Consider the following 25,866-nt stretch of genomic DNA (forward strand, 5'->3'; position numbering starts at 1 on the left):
TGTGTTTCGGTCGAATTAAGATACAAGATGGAGGGCAAATAATGTTCAGAATGGGTAGAAGGGGGCACGGTAGACTTATCTTGACCCCCTAGGTTTTCTGAGGGTGGCTGAGGAGGCCCATATGTGCGGAAAAAAAACATTTTTTTTAAAATTTAGCGAGGTTAGCTCCCGGTTCGCGTACCGGGTAGCGCCCCAGGGAGCGTACTTTGTTGAAAATTAGTGAAAAATGTTAGAGTAAAATAATAATTGTGAGTGATCAGATGTAGGGTAGCTCTGAGAAGAGCTTTTGGGTTTATGGTACATTTAGGTACTTTTAGTGGCCTACTGATTTTGCTCGATTCCTTTTGTTTTTTTACACGATTTTTCACTATCTGCAAAGACTAAACAGAGTATTGCGACTCTGTGCTTGTTTGTAAATAGAGAATGAACCAAAGAGAACCAATTCTAAAACAGTAAATGCTTGGATAACAATCAATCAAATGGAGAGAGAAGCAGGCACGACGGATTACAACGGGGGCAAAGGCCTGCGTTAACTACCCTTCACTATCTGCAAAGAGAGAGTACTCCTAATAGAAATGAGGGGGAGGGGGGCAGCATTCAAAGCAGATCAGTGTGCATAAACACGAAAATGTTTTTACTTACCACGTACTTGACATTCGACAGCTTTTGATATTTGCTATTAAAAAACCATTGAAATTCACTGAAAAAACCATAGGTTAGAGACCATATATAGTTAGGAATTAGCATTTAAAAAACCTTGAAAATTCACTGAAAAAACCATAGGTTATAGACCATATATAGTTAGGGATTAGCATTTAAAAAACCTTATTTTACTCACACAAAACCATTGAAATTCCATATATAGTTAGTTGCACTAACTATATATCGCGCACCCGCAATCCACTGCTGATGATGTCACATATTACATCATTCATGACATGGTCAGTGACATCACTGATGACATCACTGATGACATCTCAAATGACATCACTGATGACATCACTGATGACAACATCCAGTGACTGTATGTTTCTGTAAAGTTAAAATATGTCTTACATATTGAAGAATGAGTGGATGTATAAGTGTCTGGATGAAGGATTTAGTAGGTGCATGACTGACTGTATAAGTGAGTGATTAAATGTGTCTCACTGAGTGCATGGGTTAGTGACCAAACTGTTTTAAATTGTGCATTATTGTGTCTGTTGTTCTGTAATCTGATGCATGTGTTGATCAGTAGCTATATGAGTAACTATATGGGTTTTTGATTGGTTGCCCAAGTATTTGTATGGGAGACTGAGTGTGTGTGTGGGTGGCTGGGAGGTGTATGACTCTGTGCATAGATGTGTGAGCAGTTGATTCACTAGATGTATGGGTTCAAAAGTGCATGTGGAAACAGCTGTATGGGCGGTTGACTGTGTGCATGAGTGTATTGGTGAGTGAATGGATATCTCAGTGCTACATGTCAAAGTAAGTACATATGTAAAACACAGTACATGTGATAGTTGACATATATAAATAACTGTGCATAAGAGCCAGTGAATGTGTGAGTGGCTGTATGGATCATTGTGAACTTGTATCAGGGATTGTGTAAGAGAGTAAATATGTGTTAGTATATGTTTGAATAAGTAAGGTGTGTATAACTGTATAGTTGAGGAAATGGAAGTGTGATTGATTATTTGCGTGACTGACTAGGTGTGTGAGTAACTCCATGGATGAGTGACAGTCTGTGAGTGTCTGTTTACACTGAGTGTATCTAAGGTTATATTAGAGTCTGAAGAGGTTCATCGTATCATCACATGAATGATGTCATCAGTGATGTGATCAGTAATGTCAAATGAGATGTCATCAGTGATGTCATCAGTGATGTCATTTGAGATATCATCAGTGATGTCATCAGTGATGTCACTGACCATGTCATGAATGATGTAATATGTGACATCATCAGCAGTGGATTGCGGGTGCGCGATATATAGTTAGTGCAACTAACTATATATGGAATTTCAATGGTTTTGTGTGAGTAAAATAAGGTTTTTTAAATGCTAATCCCTAACTATATATGGTCTATAACCTATGGTTTTTTCAGTGAATATATATATATATATATATTCTCTTCCTAGGGACAGCTCCCGGCAATCAGAATAGTCATTGACCCATGAATGCATTATGCATATCTGCTGTCCTGAATAGTCTCCAGAGGGATCCTCATGTGACCTCTTCCTTCTGGATATATATATATATCTTCCTCCAGCATCCAGAAGCATGAAGAAGACGTTGTAAATCTGGACAAAATGAAGCCGGCGGAGAGCAAATCCCAGTGCTGCTGATGCCTATTTAAGCATGCACCCAAACACGCTGCCCTGCAGCTGGACTTGTATGTGCCTTTAACAATCATACTGCTGCTGTGATGCCTGACCATGATTAGACACAAAGCCAGAAGTCGGAGGGTTTTTTGTTTTTTTTTGCTTCTGGATGCTGGAGGGAGATATATATATATATATATATATATATATATATATATATTTTCACACTATTCCTCCAGCTGGAGAGACAAAGCGGGTCGCACCGCACAGGTCAATTTTGCAATTTTTTTATTTTTCTTACATTCTCTTGAGATTTAACAGGGGCAGCTATAAAGATCTACGCGTTTCGGTATTTCCAATACCTTGTTCACGATCAACCGACCACTTGGCACCACCCTTCTTGTTATACTAAATTACATACAACATCACTTCCTGTTTGGGGGTTGCCAGCGCCTCTATGTTTTCTGGGAGATGTAGTTTTTATGTTACTGATGCAATTCATTACAGATCGTTTGCTCATTATTATGCTTATTTACATTCATTTTCTATTCATTAAGAACCATGTGTATTAACAATCATCCAAATTCCTACAGATTGGTTCCCTCTAGTGGGATTTCTTTACTTTTATATACAATATTGACAATTCTCAGCCACTTATTCTATACATACCCTCTGGTGGGTTAACTCTGTTTGGGCGTATATACACCAACGTTTTTTCCAACAGCGAATTTACTGTTTTTCACACATGGTTGAAAATTTATATCTATTATCATACTGACCAATAGTATATTGAACATAAGAAGCATAGTAATTTGCATTTATGTTTTTCGAGGCAAAGTCATTATAGGTGTATATATAGTTCTTCCGACTGATTTAATCCATGCGGACTCAGGGTTCTTAGGTTTAGGATGTGACGTGACTCCTTCTGTCTTAGAAGTTTTTCTCTGTCACCCCCTCGTTCATTATTGGGGACACTTTCAATTCCGAAGAATTTTAGTTGATTCCAGTCACTTTGGTGATATTGTTCCATGTGCTTGGCTATCGCATTCGCTCTATCTTGATGAATTGTAGCTCGAACGTGCTCCAGTATTCGCTTTTTTAATTCGCACACGGTACTGCCCACATATTTCAAAGGGCACGGGCATTCCACTACATATACCACGTGTGTTGTTTTGCAGGTGATAAGTTCTTTAATCTCCCATATTTTTTTGTTTGCCATATGTACTTTCTTTGTAGGTTTGGCTATTTGGCACGCCTTACAAGCATAACATTTCACAAATCCTGTTGATTTCAACCATATGTCTGTTTTTGTTTTTGTGGATTTCCTGAAGTGGCTGTGAATTAGATGATCTTTCAAATTTTTCACCCTTCTATACGTAATAGTTGGATGGTGCCCCACAATGTTTTTTACTGTTTCATCCAGTTGTAAAATTTTCCAATTACGTTTCAGAATATTTGCAATTTCCTTGCTCTCATTTGAAAAATCCATTATCATCCGCACTGGTTCTGATTCACTTTCGGGATTCTTTAGTTTTTTTACTAGGCATTCTTCTCTTGTTTTTTGATTCGTTTTCTCCCAGCATTTTTTAATTATGCCTCCATTGTATTTCCGCCGTTTGAATCTGTCTGTGGTTGCCGCACTGTGTTTCAACCATTCCTCATTTTCACTGCAGATTCGGCGAATCCTCAGGAACTCCCCATAGGGGATGCTTGTAATCAGGGATTGCTGGTGGAAGCTGGTGGCTTCCAGAGTAGCATTGGTGGCAGTACATTTGCGATGTAGAGTAGTGTGTATTTGGTTCTCTCGTATATATATCTCTGTATCCAGGAATACAATTCGTTCATTGCTTATCTCAAAGCTAAATTTTAGATTTGGTATACTGTTGTTCATGATTTCGAAGTATTCCAGAAATTCCTCTTTACTCCCATCGCTGTCCCATTGTTCTGAGCATATATCTCGTCCCCAAACAGAAACACATTTCTCGTCAGACATATTGTGATCATTTCCAATAACATTTGGTTATGGTTTCCAAATTCTATTCTTCTTTCATTTAGAAAGGAGGGACAGCGATGGGATTTTCCTTCAGCCCCAGCTACGCTTGTTTAGCGATGGGATGGTGGGAGAAGGAGGTGGCGTGGAACAACAGCAACGAGGCATCATTAAACAAAGTCATCAGTTGGACAAGGTACATCGATGACTTACTAATCATTTGGGATGGGAGTAAAGAGGAATTTCTGGAATACTTCGAAATCATGAACAACAGTATACCAAATCTAAAATTTAGCTTTGAGATAAGCAATGAACGAATTGTATTCCTGGATACAGAGATATATATACGAGAGAACCAAATACACACTACTCTACATCGCAAATGTACTGCCACCAATGCTACTCTGGAAGCCACCAGCTTCCACCAGCAATCCCTGATTACAAGCATCCCCTATGGGGAGTTCCTGAGGATTCGCCGAATCTGCAGTGAAAATGAGGAATGGTTGAAACACAGTGCGGCAACCCCAGACAGATTCAAACGGCGGAAATACAATGGAGGCATAATTAAAAAATGCTGGGAGAAAACGAATCAAAAAACAAGAGAAGAATGCCTAGTAAAAAAACAAAAGAATCCCGAAAGTGAATCAGAACCAGTACGGATGATAATGGATTTTTCAAATGAGAGCAAGGAAATTGCACATATTCGGAAACGTAATTGGAACATTTTACAACTGGATGAAACAGTAAAAAACATTGTGGGGCACAATCCAACTATTACGTATAGAAGGGTGAAAAATTTGAAAGATCATCTAATTCACAGCCACTTCAGGAAATCCACTAAAACAAAAACAGACATATGGTTGAAATCAACAGGATTTGTGAAATGTTATGCTTGTAAGGCGTGCCAAATAGCCAAACCTACAAAGAAAGTACAAATGGCAAACAAAAAAATATGGGAGATTAAAGAACTTATCACCTGCAAAACAACACACGTGGTATATGTAGTGGAATGCCCGTGCCCTTTGAAATATGTGGGCAGTACCGTGTGCGAATTAAAAAAGCGAATACTGGAGCACGTTCGAGCTACAATTCATCAAGGTAGAGCGAATGCGATAGCCAAGCACATGGAACAATATCACCAAAGTGACTGGAATCAACTGAAATTCTTCGGAATTGAAAGTGTCCCCAAAAATGAACGAGGGGGTGACAGAGAAAAACTTCTAAGACAGAAGGAGTCACGTCACATCCTAAACCTAAGAACCCTGAGTCCGCATGGATTAAATCAGTCGGAAGAACTATATATACACCTATAATGACTTTGCCTCGAAAAACATAAATGCAAATTACTATGCTTCTTATGTTCAATATACTATTGGTCAGTATGATAATAGATATAAATTTTCAACCATGTGTGAAAAACAGTAAATTCGCTGTTGGAAAAAACGTTGGTGTATATACGCCCAAACAGAGTTAACCCACCAGAGGGTATGTATAGAATAAGTGGCTGAGAATTGTCAATATTGTATATAAAAGTAAAGAAATCCCACTAGAGGGAACCAATCTGTAGGAATTTGGATGATTGTTAATACACATGGTTCTTAATGAATAGAAAATGAATGTAAATAAGCATAATAATGAGCAAACGATCTGTAACGAATTGCATCAGTAACATACAAACTACATCTCCCAGAAAACATAGAGGCGCTGGCAACCCCCAAACAGGAAGTGATGTTGTATGTAATTTAGTATAACAAGAAAGGTGGTGCCAAGTGGTCGGTTGATCGTGAACAAGGTATTGGAAATACCGAAACGCGTAGATTTTTATAGCTGCCCCTGTTAAATCTCAAGAGAATGTAAGAAAAATAAAAAAATTGCAAAATTGACCTGTGGAGTGCGACCCGCTTTGTCTCTCCAGCTGGAGGAATAGTGTGAAAATTTGAAAGCAGCGTGGTTCAGCTGCAGGGCGCCGCACCCGTTCAGAGCACCATATCATCGGCGAATGTGAACCGGAGAGGAGGTTATATATATATATATATATATATATATATATATATATATATATATATATATATATATATATCTCCCTCCAGCATCCAGAAGGAAGAGGCCACATGAGGATCCCTCTGGAGACTTTATTCAGGACAGCAGGCTGGAGGGAGATATATATATATATCTCCCTCCAGCATCCAGAAGGAAGAGGCCACATGAGGATCCCTCTGGAGACTTTATTCAGGACAGCAGATAGGCATAATGCATTTCGGTCACAGAGCTTCCTCAGACGCCTCTACTAGCCAGGAACATAGCCACAGCCCCGCCTTAAAATGTTCCTGCCGCTCTCCAATAGGTGAGAGCACACACCTGTCCCCAATCACGTGATTGCCCAACAGATGCAGCGCTGTAGGCACTACATCACCCAGGATGCATCATTACTGGGCAGGAGTTGCGTGGAAAATCACAAAGGGAAAGTCCATGTGAGCTGGTGTTGAGCAGGGCAGGATGCAGTGTGCCCGGTAAGTTAAAAGTCCTCAAGTCTCCTCCAGTCCCCGCATATGTTCCAACCCCACAATAGCATACCCGCGGGGCCGTGAGTGTGTATATATATATATATATATATATATATTAGCAGCCCGTCCCGACGTTGTCCGGGTATGAATTGCTGCCGGCCAGTAGTATATTGTTTTGTAGGATTTCGTTTTGATAGCATTTCTTATCTGTGACAGGCCTGTGAAACGCTCCGATTCACATTGCACTGCTGATGCACTTAAGAGTGCGCGTTCAGTAGTGTGTGAACTCGAGTTTCCCTACTTTATTTTTCCTTGCAATATTATATAGCGTGAACTCGACAACATGGCAAGAGCACAATTTACATTACAGAAGAACACATTCATTTGTGGTAGGCATGGGGAGACAAAGCGATTTGCCTGGAATCACAGGATGTTGAGCTGATGCCGAGATTCGAACGTAGCTCCCCAGCTCTAAAGTTCGCAATTCTAGAACTTGTGGCGGGCGGTGTGTCTAAAAGTGTATGTCGGTGCTGGCCATCAATGAGAGAGACCTGTGCATTTTTCAAATGGGTGGTGAAAAAATATGAGTATGTTGCTGGAGATGTGGGCCGCCGTGCCACCAATGTACTTACCAGGGGAGGGTAAACACCCATTATTCCGCAACTTTCTTTCCGCATACCATCACTCCGCAAACTTTCATTACGAAAGTACCATGACTCCGCAATGCCATTATAACACATGGCATTAAATTATATATGCTTTTACCATGCATACATTTACAACGAAATTCGTTGCAAATGCATGAATGGTAAAAGCATGTTTTTTTTAAATGTTTGGATAAGGTAAGTATGGGTATAGGGGTATATGTTTTGGGGTACTGAGGTATATGTTTTGGGGTATTGGGGTATTTTAAGGGTTCAGATATAGTTTTGGGTTATGGGGTACAGGGGTAGTTTCAGGGTTTAGGGATAGGTATGGGTTTTGGGGTACAGGGGTATTTTTAGGGTTCAGGGCTAGGTTAGGGTTTTGGGGCATAGGGGTATTTTTAGGGTTCAGGGGTAGGTTTGGGTTTTGGGGTACAGGGGTATTTTAAGGGTTCAGGGCTAGGTTCGGGTTTTGGGGTACAGGGGTATTTTTAGGGTTCAGGGCTAGGTTTGGGTTTGGGGGTACTGGGTTATTTTTAGGGTTCAGGGCTAGGTTTGGGTTTTGGGGTACAGGGGTATTTTTAGGGTTCAGGGCTAGGTTTGGGTTTTGCGGTACAGGGGTATTTTAGGGGTTCAGGGCTAGGTTTGGGGGTACAGGAGTATTTATAGGGTTCAGGGCTAGGTTTGGGTTTTGGGGTACAGGGGTATTTTTAGGGTTCAGGGGTAGGTTTGGGTTTTGAGGTACAGGGGTATTTATAGGGTTCACGGCTAGGTTTGGGTTTTGGGGTACAGGGGTATTTTTAGGGTTTAGGGATAGGTTTGGGTTTTGGGGTACAGGGTATATTTATAGGGTTAAGATGGGTTAGTGTTTAAGGGTGTTGGGGTATTCTAAGGAGTAAGGGTGGGTTATGATTATGGGGTGCAGGGGTATTTAAAGGGAGCAGGGTGGGATTAGCACACGATATGAGACATGGCATGAAGGGCGGAACGTACCACACGCCCCTAGCGTTTGTCACGCCCCCAGCACACGCCCACTGCACAACGCAGACACGCCCACAAGGGACTACTTTGCTGGCACGGTTCTTTTACCTTTTAAATGTATATGGTGGGCGTCTGCATAGCCTATGTCCTTCTGCTGCAACTGCCCTTTCCAACGCTGTATTGGGTGTTGTGATTGGTGCTGTGGTTCCGGAGATTACCCGCCTCAAAGGTTTGGGCTCTCTCTTTATTATATTAGTATAGATTTCACAACAATCTTTCCTGTCTACGTTATATGGTACTATTGTTGCAGCTGTCCGCATTTTTGTCGTCATTCAACCCAGCCTGTCTGTCCCCAGTCTGTTGTACTATGAGAAACAATGGATACACAGAGTGGATATATTGCCACTTATTTTGTCCAGTATATATATGTATATATATATATATATATATATATATATATATATATATATATATATATATATTCACTGAAAAAAACCATAGGTTTCACACCAGTTATAGTTAGGTGGAAATTTTACTCGCATAAAACCATTGAAATTCCCACGTTATAGTTAGTTGGATTCACTATAACTTGCGCGTGCAATGCACTGCTGATGACGTCACATATTACATCACTCATGACATCACTGATGACATCTCAAATGACATCACTGATGACAACATCCTTGTGACAAAGTGGCAGACCTCCTATCAGCATAAAATAACCTTTGACACACACATTCAAAAATAGAAACTAACATTTTCTTAAAAAAGGAGAAACCAATACCAATTACAACAACTTATTAGGTAATTCCAACATCTACATACACATCCACTCATTCACCAACAGTTCTATATAGTCACTCATGCATGTACTTACTCATCATATGTACTCATACACCTATACATCCTGTTACACACTAATACTCATCCATATAGTTACTCACACACAAATTCACACATGCAAATAAACTATCAAAAAAACATTTACTTGATTATACTGCTATATACACACCACTACACATACTTCTACAGAAACGGAAACATATTTACTCTCTTAAACAATCAATTATAAAAACACATACTCACTAACCCACCCATACACACAATCATCCACCCATACAGTCTTGCACACATGCTGTCTTCAAAATACATACAAATAGTGAGTCACTCATTCATGCATCTGTGCTCTAAGTAATATCCCCCACCGAACCATACAGACACTGATACTGATACTCAAAAAAACAACTAATAACCCATATACACACTCATGTACCTACTCACCAACCCATGCAGCCACTTATACACAAAGTGAGACACAGATACAGATATTTAAATATTTAAACATTACTCGCTAATATATGTATTCACTAAGATACATTTAATAAGTCAGTTAACCAATCAATTTTACACAAAACAAATTTCCATTTAGACATTTATTTACCCATTTATTCTTCCATCAACCTTTAGATATACATATATAAAAAATATTTATTTTTCAGAAAGATACACATTCACTGGATGATGTCATCAGTGATGTCATTTGAGATGTCATCAGTGATGTCATCAGTGATGTCACTGACCATGTCATGAGTGATGTAATATGTGACGTCATCAGCAGTGCATTGCACGCACAAGTTATAGTGAGTCCAACTAACTATAACGTGGGAATTTCAATGGTTTTATGCGAGTAAGATTTCCACCTAACTATAACTGGTGTGAAACCTATGGTTTTTTCAGTGAATTTAATAGGTTTTTTTAATGCTAATTCCTAACTATAACTGGTGTGAAACCTATGGTTTTTTCAGTGAATATATATATATATATATATATATATATATATATATATATATATATATATATATGAAACAGTCCCTGCTTGCTCTCGCCAGGAGCCCAATCCTGGATACCGCAGCGCAGAAGAAGAGAGGAGACCCAAGTGCAGGTGAGCAGTGTATTTTATTTCGTCGGGGAGACGGCACACCTCAGCATGACGTTTCGGCCTTCACAGAGGCCTTGATCACATGACGCATGCAAGGGAGGAGGCAATTTTTAAAGTACTAGTGGTGGTTTTAGTGTACACTCATTGGTGGAACATGGTCACATGTAAAATGAATAATATCATAGACATAGACAACATATCAATGCAGAGTTCATCACATATATATATATACCGTATAAGACGACTGGGCGTATAAGACGACCCCCTAATTATCCTTTTAAAATATAGGGTTTGGGCTATATTCGCTTGCTTATTAAATGACACCGGCGTATAAGACGACCCCCAACTTTTGAAAAGATTTTCAAGGGTTAAAAAGTCGTCTTATACGCCAGAAAATACGATATATATATATATATATATATATATATATATATATATATATAAATATATATAAATATATATATATATATATATATATATATATATATATATATATATATATATATATATATATATATATATATAAAATTTCTATGGCAAAATGAAACCCCTCATTTTGTTCCTTTTCAAATTAAATGTGTTAAGTGTTACCACTTTATTCCAATCAAGATGACTTCAGGTGTGCCATACTTTTGTCATAAGTAAGACTGTTAGCGTTTTAGTTGTTCTTTAGAACACTCTGGGACATTCTGTCATTCGGCTATAGTTGGGCTACATCTGGCTGATATTTGGGCTACATTTGGGCTCTTTTGTCTCTGGTGGCCATCTTGGGAGACTGCATATCAGAATTTTTTTAATGAAATATAAGAGGATTTGAGAAGTCACTCAAAATGTGCCCTAATTTTTCTTTCTTCAGCACTAATCATAATTTCTATGGCAAAATGAACCCCCTCATTTTGTTCCTTTGCAAATTAAATGTTTTAAGTGTTCGCACTTTATTCCAATCGAGATGACTTCAGGTGTGCCATACTTTTGTCATAAGTAAGACTGTTAGCGCTCTAGTTGTTCTTTAGAACACTCTGGGACATTCTATCATTGGGCTATAGTTGGGCTACATATGGCTGATATTTGGGCTACATTTGTTTTTTTTTGTCTCTGGTGGCCATCTCTGGGCTACATTGGGCTACATTTGGGCTCTAGCATATATATAGCCCAATGTAGCCCAATACATATTTTTTCAAAGTTAATTTTCGTAAAAACCACTGGAGCATATCTCTTGAGACATAGCAAAGGCACATCGGGGTACTAGTCCCTACAATTTTGCCAAGTTGGGTGGAAATCCATTCAGCCGTTCGGGCTAAAAGTGAGTCCAACCGCCCTATGGAAATTAACATGGGGAAAACACGTTTTGGGACCCCCCTTTTATCTCGGCCCCCGCTTGACGGATCCCCCCGAAACTTTCAGGGAAGGAGCGGAGCGCAGCGAGGCAAAGTTAAGGACAATTACAGGCAGATCCCTCATTCGGCGCCAAAGTTATTCCCAATAGAATGTTGCGGATTTCCTATGGAAAACGATCCTAACTATAACTACCTACTGGCGACCGGCAGTAGGTAATATATATATATATATATGTATATATATATATATATATATATATATATCACAAACAGCTCCTCCCGAAAAAAAGAGATGAGGCCCAAATGAGGATACAAGGGGGTCTTTTATTTTCAGCGTGGACAAAGGAGAACTGCACAGATATCCAGGCGTATGCATTTCGGCTCCTGCCTCTTCGGAGCCCGTAGTACAAGTGAGACGAGGGAAGTGTGTCCGGATATAAATATCTCGCCCCCTTCTCATTACTGGTGAGCCGCTCCGCTCCCAAGTGAAAAAGTTCCAACACCTGCGGTATGTGTGGCGCCCTTGGTGTTATGCCGCCTACATGTCCCAAGATGCAATACTTTCACAGCATTCACATATATTCACCCTGTATTTGCAGTATAGCTCTATATGCTGGGTCCGGTGCAGACCCAAAGAAGCAGTAATCTATTACATGTTGTTTTCTGCTGTATACTAGAATCTTTGGTCCACTGGCCAAGCTCACCATCGTACGTCGATTTGCAACACTTAGTGAATCCCACTGTGGTTGCCTTCTGCCACATAAATTCTCTTAGCAATCGAGGTAGCAACGGGAGGGATTTAGCATATGTAATTATGCTAATTCTTTAATATTCTATATATGATGACTGACAGAATTTATTGGGAATTTTACTTAAAGACCCAATAAAATCCCCATCAAATTTATATGGGAAAATGCCATATAGGAAAACGTACTATGAGAACAATGATAAATAAAACAAAACATCCCAATACCATTGAAACCTCAGACTTTCGAATTTGAGGTGGTAAAATTAACAAATATCTTATTTTCCAAAATTAGAAAATCAAAGAGCGCACAGACTCTGATGGGACTTGAACTAGCATTCATCAAGTTTTCAGGCTCACCAGTTTTCTGCAAAGCTGTGTTACTAACCATGATTTCATGATATCACCAGCAATACAGAGGTAAGCATCTTAAATTGTTATTTGTATTCTCGAATTGGTTGCTTTGTTGGTGCACTCTTTGTAACTTCATAACAGCAGAAATATGGACACGGTCAATGAAGTGATGGCAAAATTAATGTATCAGTACATTCAAGAAGCAAAAGTATTTGCTGAAACAGCTATGAAAATGAAAACGGTTTTTTATTTTCCTGCAAAAAAGCTATTGTTTTTAATGGAAAAAGTGTGTGTTGAAGTGGCAAAGACACAATGGATTTTTCTTGCAGTTCTAAGTTTTACATCCTTAACGCTCCGAGAGAGGTATAGGTTCTCTACATTGAAAGCTGCCCTTCTCACTACAGAAGCCCAATCCAAGGCGGGTGAAATAAAGCCAAAGCAGAACATTTGGATAACCACAAACTACCTTTCTTTGCAAAGCAGTGTTGTTTGCTTACAATGTTTAAACCTATTTTTGTAGGTATGTGTATATATCTATACCTAAATATAAAGATATAAATACACATACAAAGCCAGATTTAAACTTTTAAAGTTAATATGTATGTGTGTGTGTGTATACACAGAGACACACACATAAAATATAAAATACTTTCTTATAGCGTGTTTCACCAAGCCCTCTTCATTCATTGGTCTGTTACTTTGTCATTTGCATTTTCCTACTGCCATATACAGGATACAATATGAACAATCGGACAGCCCACACCCCCCATTGGCTAACTTTACTGTGAGTAATGCCATTCTGCCCTTTTCCAAGGAACACATCTCTATCTGAAAGGGATTTCTAGCAGCAGATTCCCTACCGTAGAATTATCCCTAGGCATCGTGCATGTCACATCCGGCACGGACGACGCTACACAAAGCCGATCGACTCCACCCAACGATGCCCACGGAATAAAATAGAATCTAGATAGAGTCTCCACCAGATAGGCATTACCTAATGTAAGTGATTTGTTCTTCAGTGCTGGAGACTACTGTAGCAATGTGTGCTCTTTGACATCAAACAAACCATTTTCCTTTTCAGGTTTTCTTTTTAATTGGCTGGGGCCCAGAATATGCAGCATGAAAGTTTTTCAAAAAGCATGACAAAACAAAAAAGCACGGTTAAGTCAAAAGGCTGCAGTCAACAACAGACCTACTGATTTGCCAATGCTTGTTTTTTAGTGTTGCCACAATAATGTTTGTATGAAAGCAACATTATACAGAAAAGAAAAAACGAAAATGCAGGAACCTACCAACATCATCAATGAAATCTCCCTCAATGCTGATGTCATCGATATAAACAGACGGGGTTGTATATAGAATAACAGGCCGATGAATTCCAGCGTAGTTGAAAAAGTCGAAATTTATATTTTGAATAAAGTAGCCTTTTGGATACCTGAATTTGTGATTAAAAAAGAAAACAATGTAAGTGCAATACATTTAACAATTAGTGAAATTTTTTTTGTGGGGGGCAATCTGTGACCAATATATCTGGAGTTATTCAAAGCATGTATGGATGAGTGTGTACATTAATGTGGGACAGAGTTGGCGACTGAGTGTATTTATGAATAAAAGTGCTATCCATCTACCAGCACTCAGGCATTCACCTTTAAATCTGTCTGCTCATTCACATGTATGACCCCACCACACCTACACACTCGTCCATCAATGAGTACCTCTACAGCATCTATCCAAGTATCTACTGTACCACCCACACGTATGTATTCACCTAAACATTCATGTAGTTACTCACACTCGTGCGTTTATTGTTCACCTACCACACACTCAAGCATGACCAACCAGCCTGGGTGAACATGAATGCTGATTTGCCTGCAGCTGCACGAGTGCCCGCATCTCTGCAAACTGTGCTCCTCTGTGTGTTGCCTGTGCAGAAGAGGGTGTATTTGCACCCAAGGGTGGTGACAGTGTGTACTCATGTGCTGGTATGTCGGTTACACTGGGGTTTGCTTGGGAGAGATAATGAGAGTAGGGAGAAGGTAAGGGAGCGCATGTATAACAAATTCAGTCTAAAAATGTGAACAGTGACATAACCCCTACTGTGACACTACTCAGACATAGGCTCCAACATACACGTATTACCTATCCAACAAAGGCCCCCACAAGCACAGAGAACTTTACGCACATTACCTTCTTTCCAGTTCACAAGGACCCAAAAATCAATAGAAGTGTATCTCAACATTTGCATAAACATCCAATCACAGATCGCTTTATAAGAACTGACCATTAACTACACACACACACACACTGATGTCCATGCCCTACGAGTACATTCACTGCAGTAGGCAGAATTAGAAAATGTATTTCTGGTGCAAGTGGGATTCAGAACCTCAATGCACACCTATGTAAAACTGGCATCTCAAACCCAGAGGTCTCCAACCTTTTCCATGGTGTGAGCTACCTCTGATCAGTGCAAATCACCCTGGCCACTCCTGAACATTATCACCATTACAATATGACCACATCCTATAAGTTTCCAATTTTAACCTCCCCATATCCGATTACCGAGAATGGCCACCTCTTCCAGCCTCATACTCAAGTCACTCTACTCTTGTTTCTTCAGTCTTTGTTTCTTGGCTGAGTATTGGTTTACTCAGTCTGACTGATAGAATAAGCCATGCAACATAATCAATCTCTATGCAACTTTGCTAGTCTGCGGGTGGAGATAGGCGGTCATGTTGCAGGCCGCATCAATGCCACTGGCTGTCACAGTGTGTGTTGATTTGGTAGTCGAAAGACCTGCCATTGGTTTGGTTGACTGCTACTCCGAGGATCTGAAAATAAGCGCCACTACCTCCTTCAGTGTGACAAGGCGCTCCCTATGACCTACTGGGTTGAGCTACCCTTCCACAAGCTTCTTCTAGGGAGCTGGTGAGCTACCAAGAGCTCCCAGGCTATTGGTTGGGGACCCCTGCTATACACAGCGAAGGCCCCAGACAGGGACGCAATAGTTATTTTCATAGTGGCCGAATGGCCACATCGCGCTAAAGTTATAACGATCAAGGTGCATGGAAACAGCCAAACACTATCTGAAGGTGATTCCTTGTTATCAGACCGCAACACTTCTCCTGGCATTTTTTATTACATGGTGTACAGAGGTGCCATTTATAGCACATTTCCACTAGAAATTGATGCAACTCTAGACTACAAGCTGCTCTGCCTTCCATGCTCTTCGTGTAGTGTATAGAAGTAGGCATTAGGGTGTTGGGTTTTAGATGGCATTTTTAAACATGCTAGAAATTAATTTTTTTATTCTTGTTATTTATAAAGTGCCTTCTTGCTGTTCGTATAATATTCTGTGCCGTTTTTTAGATGTACTGAGAAACAGACTATCACTGTAGTAATAAATACTTTTTACTAACAAATGTTATTTCTTCTTAGTACAGTGTGTGTGTGTGATATTGTGGATGGTGAAATAAGGTTTGTTACTGTTACCTCGATGCCCCTGATCCCTTTATGGAATTGTTAGTAACCCAAAAGCAATACTTCTATGTCAATTACACATTGCATAGTGTTTTTCGGGGCTACAATAACCTGTCTTTCACATTCATCGCTGGTGCATTGAAGCAAGTTCACCTGTGTCACTCATGGATGGGAAAGCACACCCTATAGAGTTATGGCAAAATCGTTACTTACGCAACACCTTAGAACATACACAAGTGTCAAATATATTGTTTTAATATTTGTCCCAATAGATTAGAGGCTGTTGTCGGGCATTAATAAATAAATGTTCAACTCAGTTCTGCTCAACTTCCTTCTGAAATTGTCTGCACTCTCTACACAGAAAAAATGCACATGACTGGTATTGTACTTAAGAGGAGACCACTTGAAATCGACCTCAAATACCACAATCTCCACTGCCACATCCCCTGTTTAAGAAAGCCAGAAGAGAATTTCTACTGTCTTTACAATTCCAAGATAAAAAGAAAGAAAACAATTCCCATTCCCATTTTCCTTAACCATTGTTGATGAGGAATGGTGCCTCCCATCAGTAGAGTCTGCACACTTACATGATGGGTTTCATTTTTTTAAATAAAAGTATAGATGCAGCAGGTGCAACCATAGGACACTTCAGGCTGGGATAGACTTTCTGACTGCTATGGAGTATCTCGGTTTGCTGGGTTAGAATCCATGTCCTAGACACTGAACACAGTTAATGATTGTAGCAAGAAAGCAAAGGTGATAATCTAACGTTATTTTGACATTTGTTGAGATTACATAGCAATATGAAATTTGCAGGGAAGCACAGTATGTAGGGATGAGACCCAAAACACAAATTTTTCAGCATTACCCAGAAGTGCATTCAATAAAGTTGTACAAAAAGCCCTTCTCTATTATTGTAACAAGGAAAGAAGCACAACTGTTTTACCTTGTGATGTCTGTCATGTACTGAATTGATCCTGGTGGCAGACTGTTTAATGTCAGGGTGTTGTTCACTGCAATCGTGATGCGGCACGGTCCCACCTGCGGTGTCAGCAGGACTCTGGTCACATCTGCTTCAAATGGGAGGTGGCCTCCTTCATGTCTGGTAACCTCATTTCCGTTGACCCACTAAAAAAATAAACATAAAAGGAGCATCACATTAGACAGAGCTGGCATGTTTGTACAGTTAAAAAGAGCCAGTCCACAACTTCAACACAAGACCACAAGAGACCAATATAACACATCTTTAGTCACTTAAACCTTCAAAGTACATGAAAGAGACGTAAACGAGAAACCAAAAATGGTGGGAATTAACGACACGTAAACATTTTTTTTAAAGCTGATCGAATCACAAGGGTATTAAGGATTTACATCTTTCCACCAATAAAAACAACTCATGCAGAGAAAATCAAATGATGGGATGAGATTATTCAGAAAACAATTTCTCATATGCAAAAACAAATAATTGATACAGTTAGATGAAAATATGAAAAGTATAAACAGGAAGTGAACACAATACCTGAGAAAACTGAGATGAGTAATTGGGAGTAAACTGTCAGCAAGAACAATGACAGTCTTAATATACTAGTAGGAGAAGTTGAGAATGATTTGATAATGAGAGAACACCGAAGATTCAGACGCGACCAGGTAGATTACCTGGTAGGGCAATTTTACACATTTGTGAAAAAATACAATAACCGCACAAAACACTTATGAACACAACAACCCAAAATACCTGCTTACCGGTCACTATATCAGTCAGAAGTGAGCTAAAAGCTCCAACTAGTAGAAGACGTAAAACGTTATTGGAAGTGCAATTTTCAGACTATAAGCAACAGAGACGAGGACAGGCAGTATTATAACCGAAGAGAATCTAGACACTACAAGAAAAGAATTAATCCAGACAGTACGAGAAAAAGTATAGAAGAGCATGCCACAGTTCAAACGAGAGCAAGACGCCACCCGGAAAATACACTAACTATGAATATACCCTCAACAATCCTAACACTGAAGAAGAAGATGTGCTTAATGAGAGATTAGTCTTCCGCTGTACGGCTGAGGGGCAAATGGATAAAAAAACACAGATATGTTTAAGTTTTACGGCTAAATTAAACTTCACTCTTTCTTCAGTCATAGACAAGGATAACCAGAAAAAACGATGCCAACCAAAATGTCAACTCTCACCAACCAGGAATTGGAAGGCATACAACTGCTTACACGTGTATTGGACCCCAACCTAATGATTGACTATGGCTTAGAGATCTTTGTCCAAAATTGTAGAGTAGATATCTTTCACACCAACGAATCAGACCTAAGGCCTTTACACCTAAATTCTTTGCAGGAACCTCCACTGACCTCTTTCAAATTGCTCTCTTAAAAGACCTGGATTAGGTATTTTTCAAATACACCAAAGAAAACAATATATGACCATTCAAGAATGGCTGTTAATCAATACCCAGAAAAGACACCCAGTTATAATAATCAAAGAAGTGGACAAGGGGGCAACATAAGCATCCTCCATATTGAGGTTTACATTCAAAAAGTCACCAAACTACTATCAGAAGAAACATGCAACAAAAACGTGACTAAAACCCAACTGCTCTATCATAAAGGACCAAAACCAGAATTTGAAACAAGGTACTCAAGAGAGCAGAGATCTGCCGCTACATAGAACACATGAATAAAGGTAATATTTTACCTATTCCCTAAAATCCATAAAGGTGGGATTCTGCCACTAGGTCAGCCCATCATACCTGAAATAGGTTCAATGTGCTCTAAAATATGAGAATACACTGATCTGCAACTTCAACCTTTTATGAGGGGCCTCTCCTCTCTTACGAAAAGGTTACAAAGGATGTACTTCAAGATATTGAATGGCAACCAGATCATATCCTCGCAATAATTAATGTAGTGAGTTTTTATTCCTCTAATAGTTTTCTTGATCACTGCAATACAATTGGAAATCCTATCAACAAGCAAGCACCAAGATGATTCTTGATATGCTGGATTTCAGTTTACATGTCAATGTCATCACCTTCAATCAGGACATCTATCTACAACGCCAAGGGACTGTCATGGGAGCCAGGTATGTCGCAACTTATGACTGCCTTTTTTTGGTTCTTGGAAAGACATTGGCTTTGGCATAAAAACTTAATTGAATACTCAAGGCAGATACAATGATGATAAACTGGTCTACTGACATGGAGAAAAATGGAGATTTCAAGAATACGTCAACAGGATAAACATCAACGACTTCAACATTGAATTTACAAATTACATCTCCACTGCATAGATGGAACAACTGGATTTTGCTGCGTACATCTAATCAAACAAACTCCCTACCAGATCACACAGAAAGCTAACAGACATGTATTCTGTAGTACATGGAGATCACAATTTGCGATTCCTTAAATGCAATCACAAAATAAGGAATCGCAATTTTTGCGATTCCTTATTTTGCGGGTAGGTTTAATCTAACCTACATTGCTCAAAGTCAAATTGCGATTGCACAGGCTGATATTCTGCGAAATTTGGCATTTGCAGTCGCTATTTGGCTTCCTACATCTGGCCCTAAATGAGTTGGACAGTCCTTTGGCACACACACTAAAATACATAGTGCAGGATCGGACATACACTTTCCATCCAGCCCATTCTACAGACAACCAAATCATCTCTCACCAAGTATCACAACAGACCACCATCACTCTGTTCACCAAAAATCTCAATATTGTGAAGGGGGCCCAGACTCCGAAAGAGGAACTGGACATACAAATGGTAAAATACACTTGTTACACAATAACATCGCTCACCTCCGAATCTTTCAGAGAACAGCATAGCACATATCTCTGCACCGAAATACAGGACAAGTCATCATCAGGCCACTCCCAATCCAATTGTACCACACTATAACAATCACCACCAAACAAAGGGTGAGGTAGACATCACACAGTTTCTACCTCATCCACTACCTCACCTGGCAACGTGTCACTTTGCAGCACACCACAAAACATCTAACACTGGAACCCGCCAAAACAATTCCCCATGTCCTAATGAGAAATGTATGAATTGCCCACCAGGAACGTTGGTTGTGAAATAATATTTAGTGCCGACTGTAGGTTTGATGGTAAAGGACTAGTGAGAGAAAACTTAGAATACCATGTATTTTTAATGCAGACAGAGGCTCTTAAAGCCATCAGAATTGCCAGGAAGCGCACAGGAACAAAATAGCAATCCACATTTTGAGCCCAGTACTTGATTCCACGTCATGGTGGGCACCCATGCATTCTGGGAATTGTAGTGTTGGATTGCTTCAAGTGATTAGTACACCGGAAGGCAATTATTTGTAGCTTAAATTCACAGGACTGGAAACAGAGCCTGCAATAATAAGAAGGGAGGTGGCACCCTTTACACTGGGGCACCACAAAGTCATTTTGGACACTGCCACTAGTCCTAGACTTGTGTGTCAAGCTAATGCATTCTGTGTGTTGTACACTTATTTTGCGTACATTTAACTAATTCAACTAACACACCTGAAATCAATGGTTTGCGGGTGAAAAAAACTTGAGACAATGTCCTAAAGACCTGCACTGAGGTGGCCATCAAATATTTTGAGAGTGAAATGAAGAAAATCCTTGTGGTGTGTTGTACAATCTCCTGGAACACCACACTGATTTGTGAGAGGTAGATGGTCATGTAATTGTATTATACCAGGTGACATGGGCTTTTAATGACACACGAAGCAATCAAGTGAAGTGTTAATGATATTTTGATATCAAAAGACCGTTTCCAAAACCGCTGTCAACCCTTATTCGATCAGTAACAGGAGTTATAGGTCACAATGAGACAAAAACACGAACACAAAAAGCACATTCTCGAGGATTTCTTTCCAAGACTGCAATGTGCCAAAAATTATGACTAACCAATTGCTTTTGAAATACTGATTCCAGGGGTACTACTGCATTTCGCAGCGGCTATCTCAGAAAAGGCAGGTATTCCACCATCATGGTGCACTAATACCTATGCCATCAGTAACTTGGATTTAAGAATACCAGTTCAGGAGTCCCACACATGTTGTACACAAGTCCTGGCAGTGAAGGATCATGTGTATGTTTAGAAATGGGTAACTGTGGGGTAAGGCAGGATAGTATCAAAGGAGGAACCCAAAACAGTCCTCCTGCTCAACTCAGGTGCCTAAAGCTTTGTCCTCATTTAGAGTATGAAGGCGTGGAAAGATGGTTGTCTTCTTGCCCTCAACACTTAGGGGCCTATTAGGATGGCGGACGGACCTGCGACCCACCCCCGAAGACAACACCGTATGCCTTTACAAGGCGGAAATGCCGCCGTGGAAAGGCATAAGACCGCAGCGATCATAATATGCCTGGCGGTGTCTGATAGACACCGCCAGCCATGTTAGTGCTTTTCCGCCGCGGTCGGAAGGCGACCGCGGCGGAAAAGCGGCGGACGGAAAATAGATCACCCAGCCATCCTAATCTGGCGGGGGGTCTTTTTCCAGTCCGCAGCGGATAATCCGCATCCTCCGGCCTGGCGGAATACACCCCCGGCCCGGAGGATGCGGATTATCCGCAATCATAATCGGTCCCTTAGTTCTCTCATCCACACCTACCACATACACTGCCCAGCATGCAGCATTCCTGCTTGTATCTAATTCTCACAAATAAAAGCACCTTTAATGTGCTCCTGCACAAGATGCTGGACCTCCTGTAGACAATGAAAAATAGTTCAATGCTCACCAAAATAGGTGCCAAATAACTGACAAACATCATCAAGTAACCCTACTACTGTTTGGGCCCACCCCACAGCAGGCGTCATTGAATTCACTTGCAAAGAGTTTATGGATGGCCCAACCAAATAAATCAACAAATATATGAGAACAGCACGGTTTGAAAAATAGAAAACCGCCTAAAACCAGCCTATGGTAAGCGATCCTGTGCAGTAAGTCTTACCCAGGACTCTGATAAGAGGTGAACATTTTGTATTCTTTTGTGATGGTGAATTATCCAGTCAGTCTGAAGGTCACAGTTGGAAACCAACAACAGGCTTAAATAACTATACAAATATGTGTCTGGGATCACGTACTAGCTGCAACTTGGCCCTAAAGCCAACAGCAGGCTAAATACATGCGAGACCGAATGGATTCACACGTGCACCACGCACTTGCGCAATCCAAACACCAGCTAAACAAGATCATGCCCACGGGGTGGTAAGTCAAACTGCTGAGACTGAATTACCAAAAGCACAAGACCCAATCTCCCCCTCCCCCCCAACAAAATATTTTGTATGCTATTCCATCAGACCGACCCCCGGGGCACAGAAGAAATTTTTCCCATGTAGCAATGGGGTCCTGCATGGCGAGGCCAGAAGACTTGTAAACTATTGCTTCTCCCTGCAAAGCTGAAAATGCTCTGTGCAAGCGCTTACTTATGCTAGATGAACCTGGGCTATCCCAAGAGTCAGCGGGATAGATCTTGTGGTTATATGTAAGACAGCCAGCCATGAAAACCTAGAATCTCAGGGCCGCACTTGAAGATGTGCAGTCTTAGGTAGCCCTCCACCTCCTCGTTCAACTTCCCTGCTGCATTTCTGCAGTGTCCATGTATGTATGTATTTAGTATTTGTAAAGCGCACTGTGACCAAAATGGTATCCTGGCGCTAGCTATTTATTTATTGGCTTGTATAGCGCAAGAATCGACTCCCAAAGGAGTATCTCTGCGCTCAATTCGCCCTACAGGTAAGAAAGACAGAGCTCCACAGATCTAGAAGACGCTATGTTTGAAACAGAAAAGTCTAGACCACTATGTGAAGGTATCAACTGGGATAAGTCTGAGGAATTTAGCCTGACTGTTAGTGAAGGAAGAGCCAGGTTTTTAAAGACTTTCTGAACTTCAGCAGGTCAGTTTAAAATCTTCGTGGGGCTGGCAGTTTGTTCCATATTTGAGATGCTTTTGCGGTGAAGGCACGTCCTCCTTGTCGGACTTTTTTAAATCTGTATTCTTGGATATAGTTACATGTAGCTGATCGGAGGGGTCTGCCAGGGGTGTATTTTCTTAGTCTGGCTTGTATAGGTTTTGGTCCTTTGTTGTGTAGTGCCTCATACACAATACAGAGCGATTTGAATATAATCCTCGGTGTAATAGACAGCCAATGAAGATCTTAAGGGCATTTGCAGCGGAAGAGTGTCGGGGTCTGTTTAGTGTTCATTTCGCTATGACGATCTCGATGCGTTGCAGTTTCTTTAGTAGAAAGCTGGGAGCTCCTAATTAGAAGGTGTTACAATAGTCCTACCTATGTTATGTGTTATGTTATGTGATTTGTAAAGCGCACAGCTGCCCCAGCAAAGGGGCGTTCCGGCGCTAGTCCTGAGCGAAAACAGAGCTAAGATCAGAACAGAGATCCAAAAGACTATTTTCAAGGGAATAAGTGAGTTTTGATGGCTTTCCTAAACTGAGACAACTCCTCCAATTCCCGAATATGGACTGCTAGAGTGTTCCATAGTTTTGCTGCGAAGAAGCGGAAGGAACGTCCACCCGCTCTGCTTCGCTTGAACCGGGGGACCTCAACCAGGTTCTGGCCAGCTGATCGTAGAGCCCGCGTGGGCGCATACATGTTAAGCAATGGCCCCAGCATTTTAGGGGTAGACAGTTTTAAGATTTTAAATGAGATACATAAGGTCTTAAACTGTATCCGCTGAGCTACAGGAAGCCAGTGAAGTTTCCGAATAGTAGCAGAGGTAGAACTAAAATGGGGCAGACCTACTAAGGCTCTAGCAGCCGCATTTTGAATGCGTTGCAGACGGGCAATTTCCGCCTTATTAGCACCTAAGAGCAGTGAACTGGCATAGTCCAATGTGGACAATACCATAGTTTGAACAATTAGTTGCCTAGTAGCAGAATCAAAGAATTTCAGGATCGCTTTCAGACTGCGTAGTATGCCAAAACAGGTGGCGGCAACTTTTTTCGTTTGGGTGCCAAAGCTTAATGCTGAGTCTAACCAGAGTCCCAAGTTTTTCACTTCTGTCTTAGGTGTAGGAGCTTTACCCAGAGTAGAAGGCCACCAGTGGTCTCCCCATAACTCAGTATTTCTGCCCACCAATAGCACCTCTGTCTTAGCGGCGTTAAGTTGTAAGCAGTTAGCTGTCATCCACTCTGCTACCACGGCCAGACCTGCATTGAACCTTAGATGGTCCATGGGGATACCTTCCGATAGGGCGACCATTAGCTGCGTGTCGTCAGCGTACGACACGATGTTAAGGTCCCATGCTTTGTCGACAGCAGCCAGCGGCTGAACGTAAAGATTGAACAGGGTGGGGCTCAAAGCCGAGCCCTGAGGGACACCCTGCCCAATAGAGTACACCCTGGAAAGGAAGGGAGGAGTGGAGACACGGAATGATCTGTCGGTCAGGAAAGACCTAAACCAGGCAAAAGCCATATCCGTGATCCTTGCCTCTTCAAGCCGATGGAGCAGGATCTGGTGGGAGACAGTGTCAAAAGCGGCACTGAGATCCAATAGGATCAGTGCTGCCGTTTGGCCTTGATCGAGAGTGGCCCGAAGATGCTCCGTCATAGCCAAGAGCGCCGTCTCCGTGCTATGACCGGTGCGAAACCCATGCTGAGTTTCATCCAGAGTGTCATTGGCATTTAGAACGTTGGTAAGAATAGAGTTTACATGGGCCTCAGCAATCTTCGAAGCCCAAGGAAGCAACGAATTAGGTCTAAAGTTTTCGGGCTTCAGGGGGTCTAAGGTGGCTTTTTAAGTATAGGAGAGACCCATGCTTGCTTCCACTTAACTGGCACAATGGCAGCCAAAAAGGAGGCATTAATAAGGCTATGCAGCGGGGCAAAACAGTACAGAGAAGAATCTCTGAATTGGGCAGGCTTAAGGGGATCCGCCGGAGAGCCAGATTTAATAAGCTTAGTTAGCTGATCGAACTTTTCCTCAGAGATTTCGGGAATAACCGATAGCTTAGAGGCAGGACTAAGTCTCGTTGCCGAGCTACAGCAAGGCTGCGCCACAGGGGTAAAGGCTTGATAGATGCCCCGGATCTTCTCCACAAAAAAGGAGGCTATCTCTTCGCACTGAGCCGCCGAAGTGAAGATATTGTTAGCGGATTTTTTTGTGCTAAGTTCTTTAAGAATCTTAAAAATAACCTTAGCCGGATTATAGCAAATTTTTATTTCGGTGGCATAGTACTCCGCCCGAGTTCTGCAGATGGCTTTATGGTATACCTTAAGTTCTTTTAGATAGCAGGTCTTTTTCTCAGGGGAATAGTCTTTTCTCCAGTCGCGTTCGTATCTTTTACAGATCTTCTTGAGGCCCGCCAAAGTATCGTTGTACCAAGGATTGGCGTCCTGCATGCGAACTTTACCCCATGTTGCTGGAATAAGTCTATCCAGTGCCTGGGTGGCTTAACCAAAATGGCCGGCTAGACGTATTTCAGTCCAGCTCCTGCCCTAATGGAATAAATCCTTTAAAATCCTGGCACATCTAGTGAAAAAGACGCTGCTCCCGAGGTAAGGAGCCCCCCCCCCGCCACCCGGACCTGCAACGCCGCAATCTGAGCCTCGCTGCTTCACTG

General features: G+C 41.0%; 1 protein-coding gene across 1 annotated transcript in view; it reads right to left on the bottom strand.

Annotated features, from left to right (window-relative positions):
* GUSB (glucuronidase beta) overlaps nucleotides 1–25,866 on the bottom strand; it is a 205,581-nt gene that overhangs the window by 123,596 nt on the left and 56,119 nt on the right. Inside the window, exons 3-4 of the mRNA XM_078679464.1 lie at nucleotides 17,221–17,402; nucleotides 14,087–14,229 (exon numbers count right to left, since the gene is read on the bottom strand). Coding sequence (XP_078535590.1) covers nucleotides 14,087–14,229; nucleotides 17,221–17,402 — 325 coding nt within the window. The remainder of the gene's footprint in view (nucleotides 1–14,086; nucleotides 14,230–17,220; nucleotides 17,403–25,866) is intronic.

This window comes from Lissotriton helveticus, chromosome 3_1, assembly GCF_964261635.1.
Source record: "Lissotriton helveticus chromosome 3_1, aLisHel1.1, whole genome shotgun sequence".
In the NCBI taxonomy this organism is placed as follows: Eukaryota; Metazoa; Chordata; class Amphibia; order Caudata; family Salamandridae; genus Lissotriton; species Lissotriton helveticus.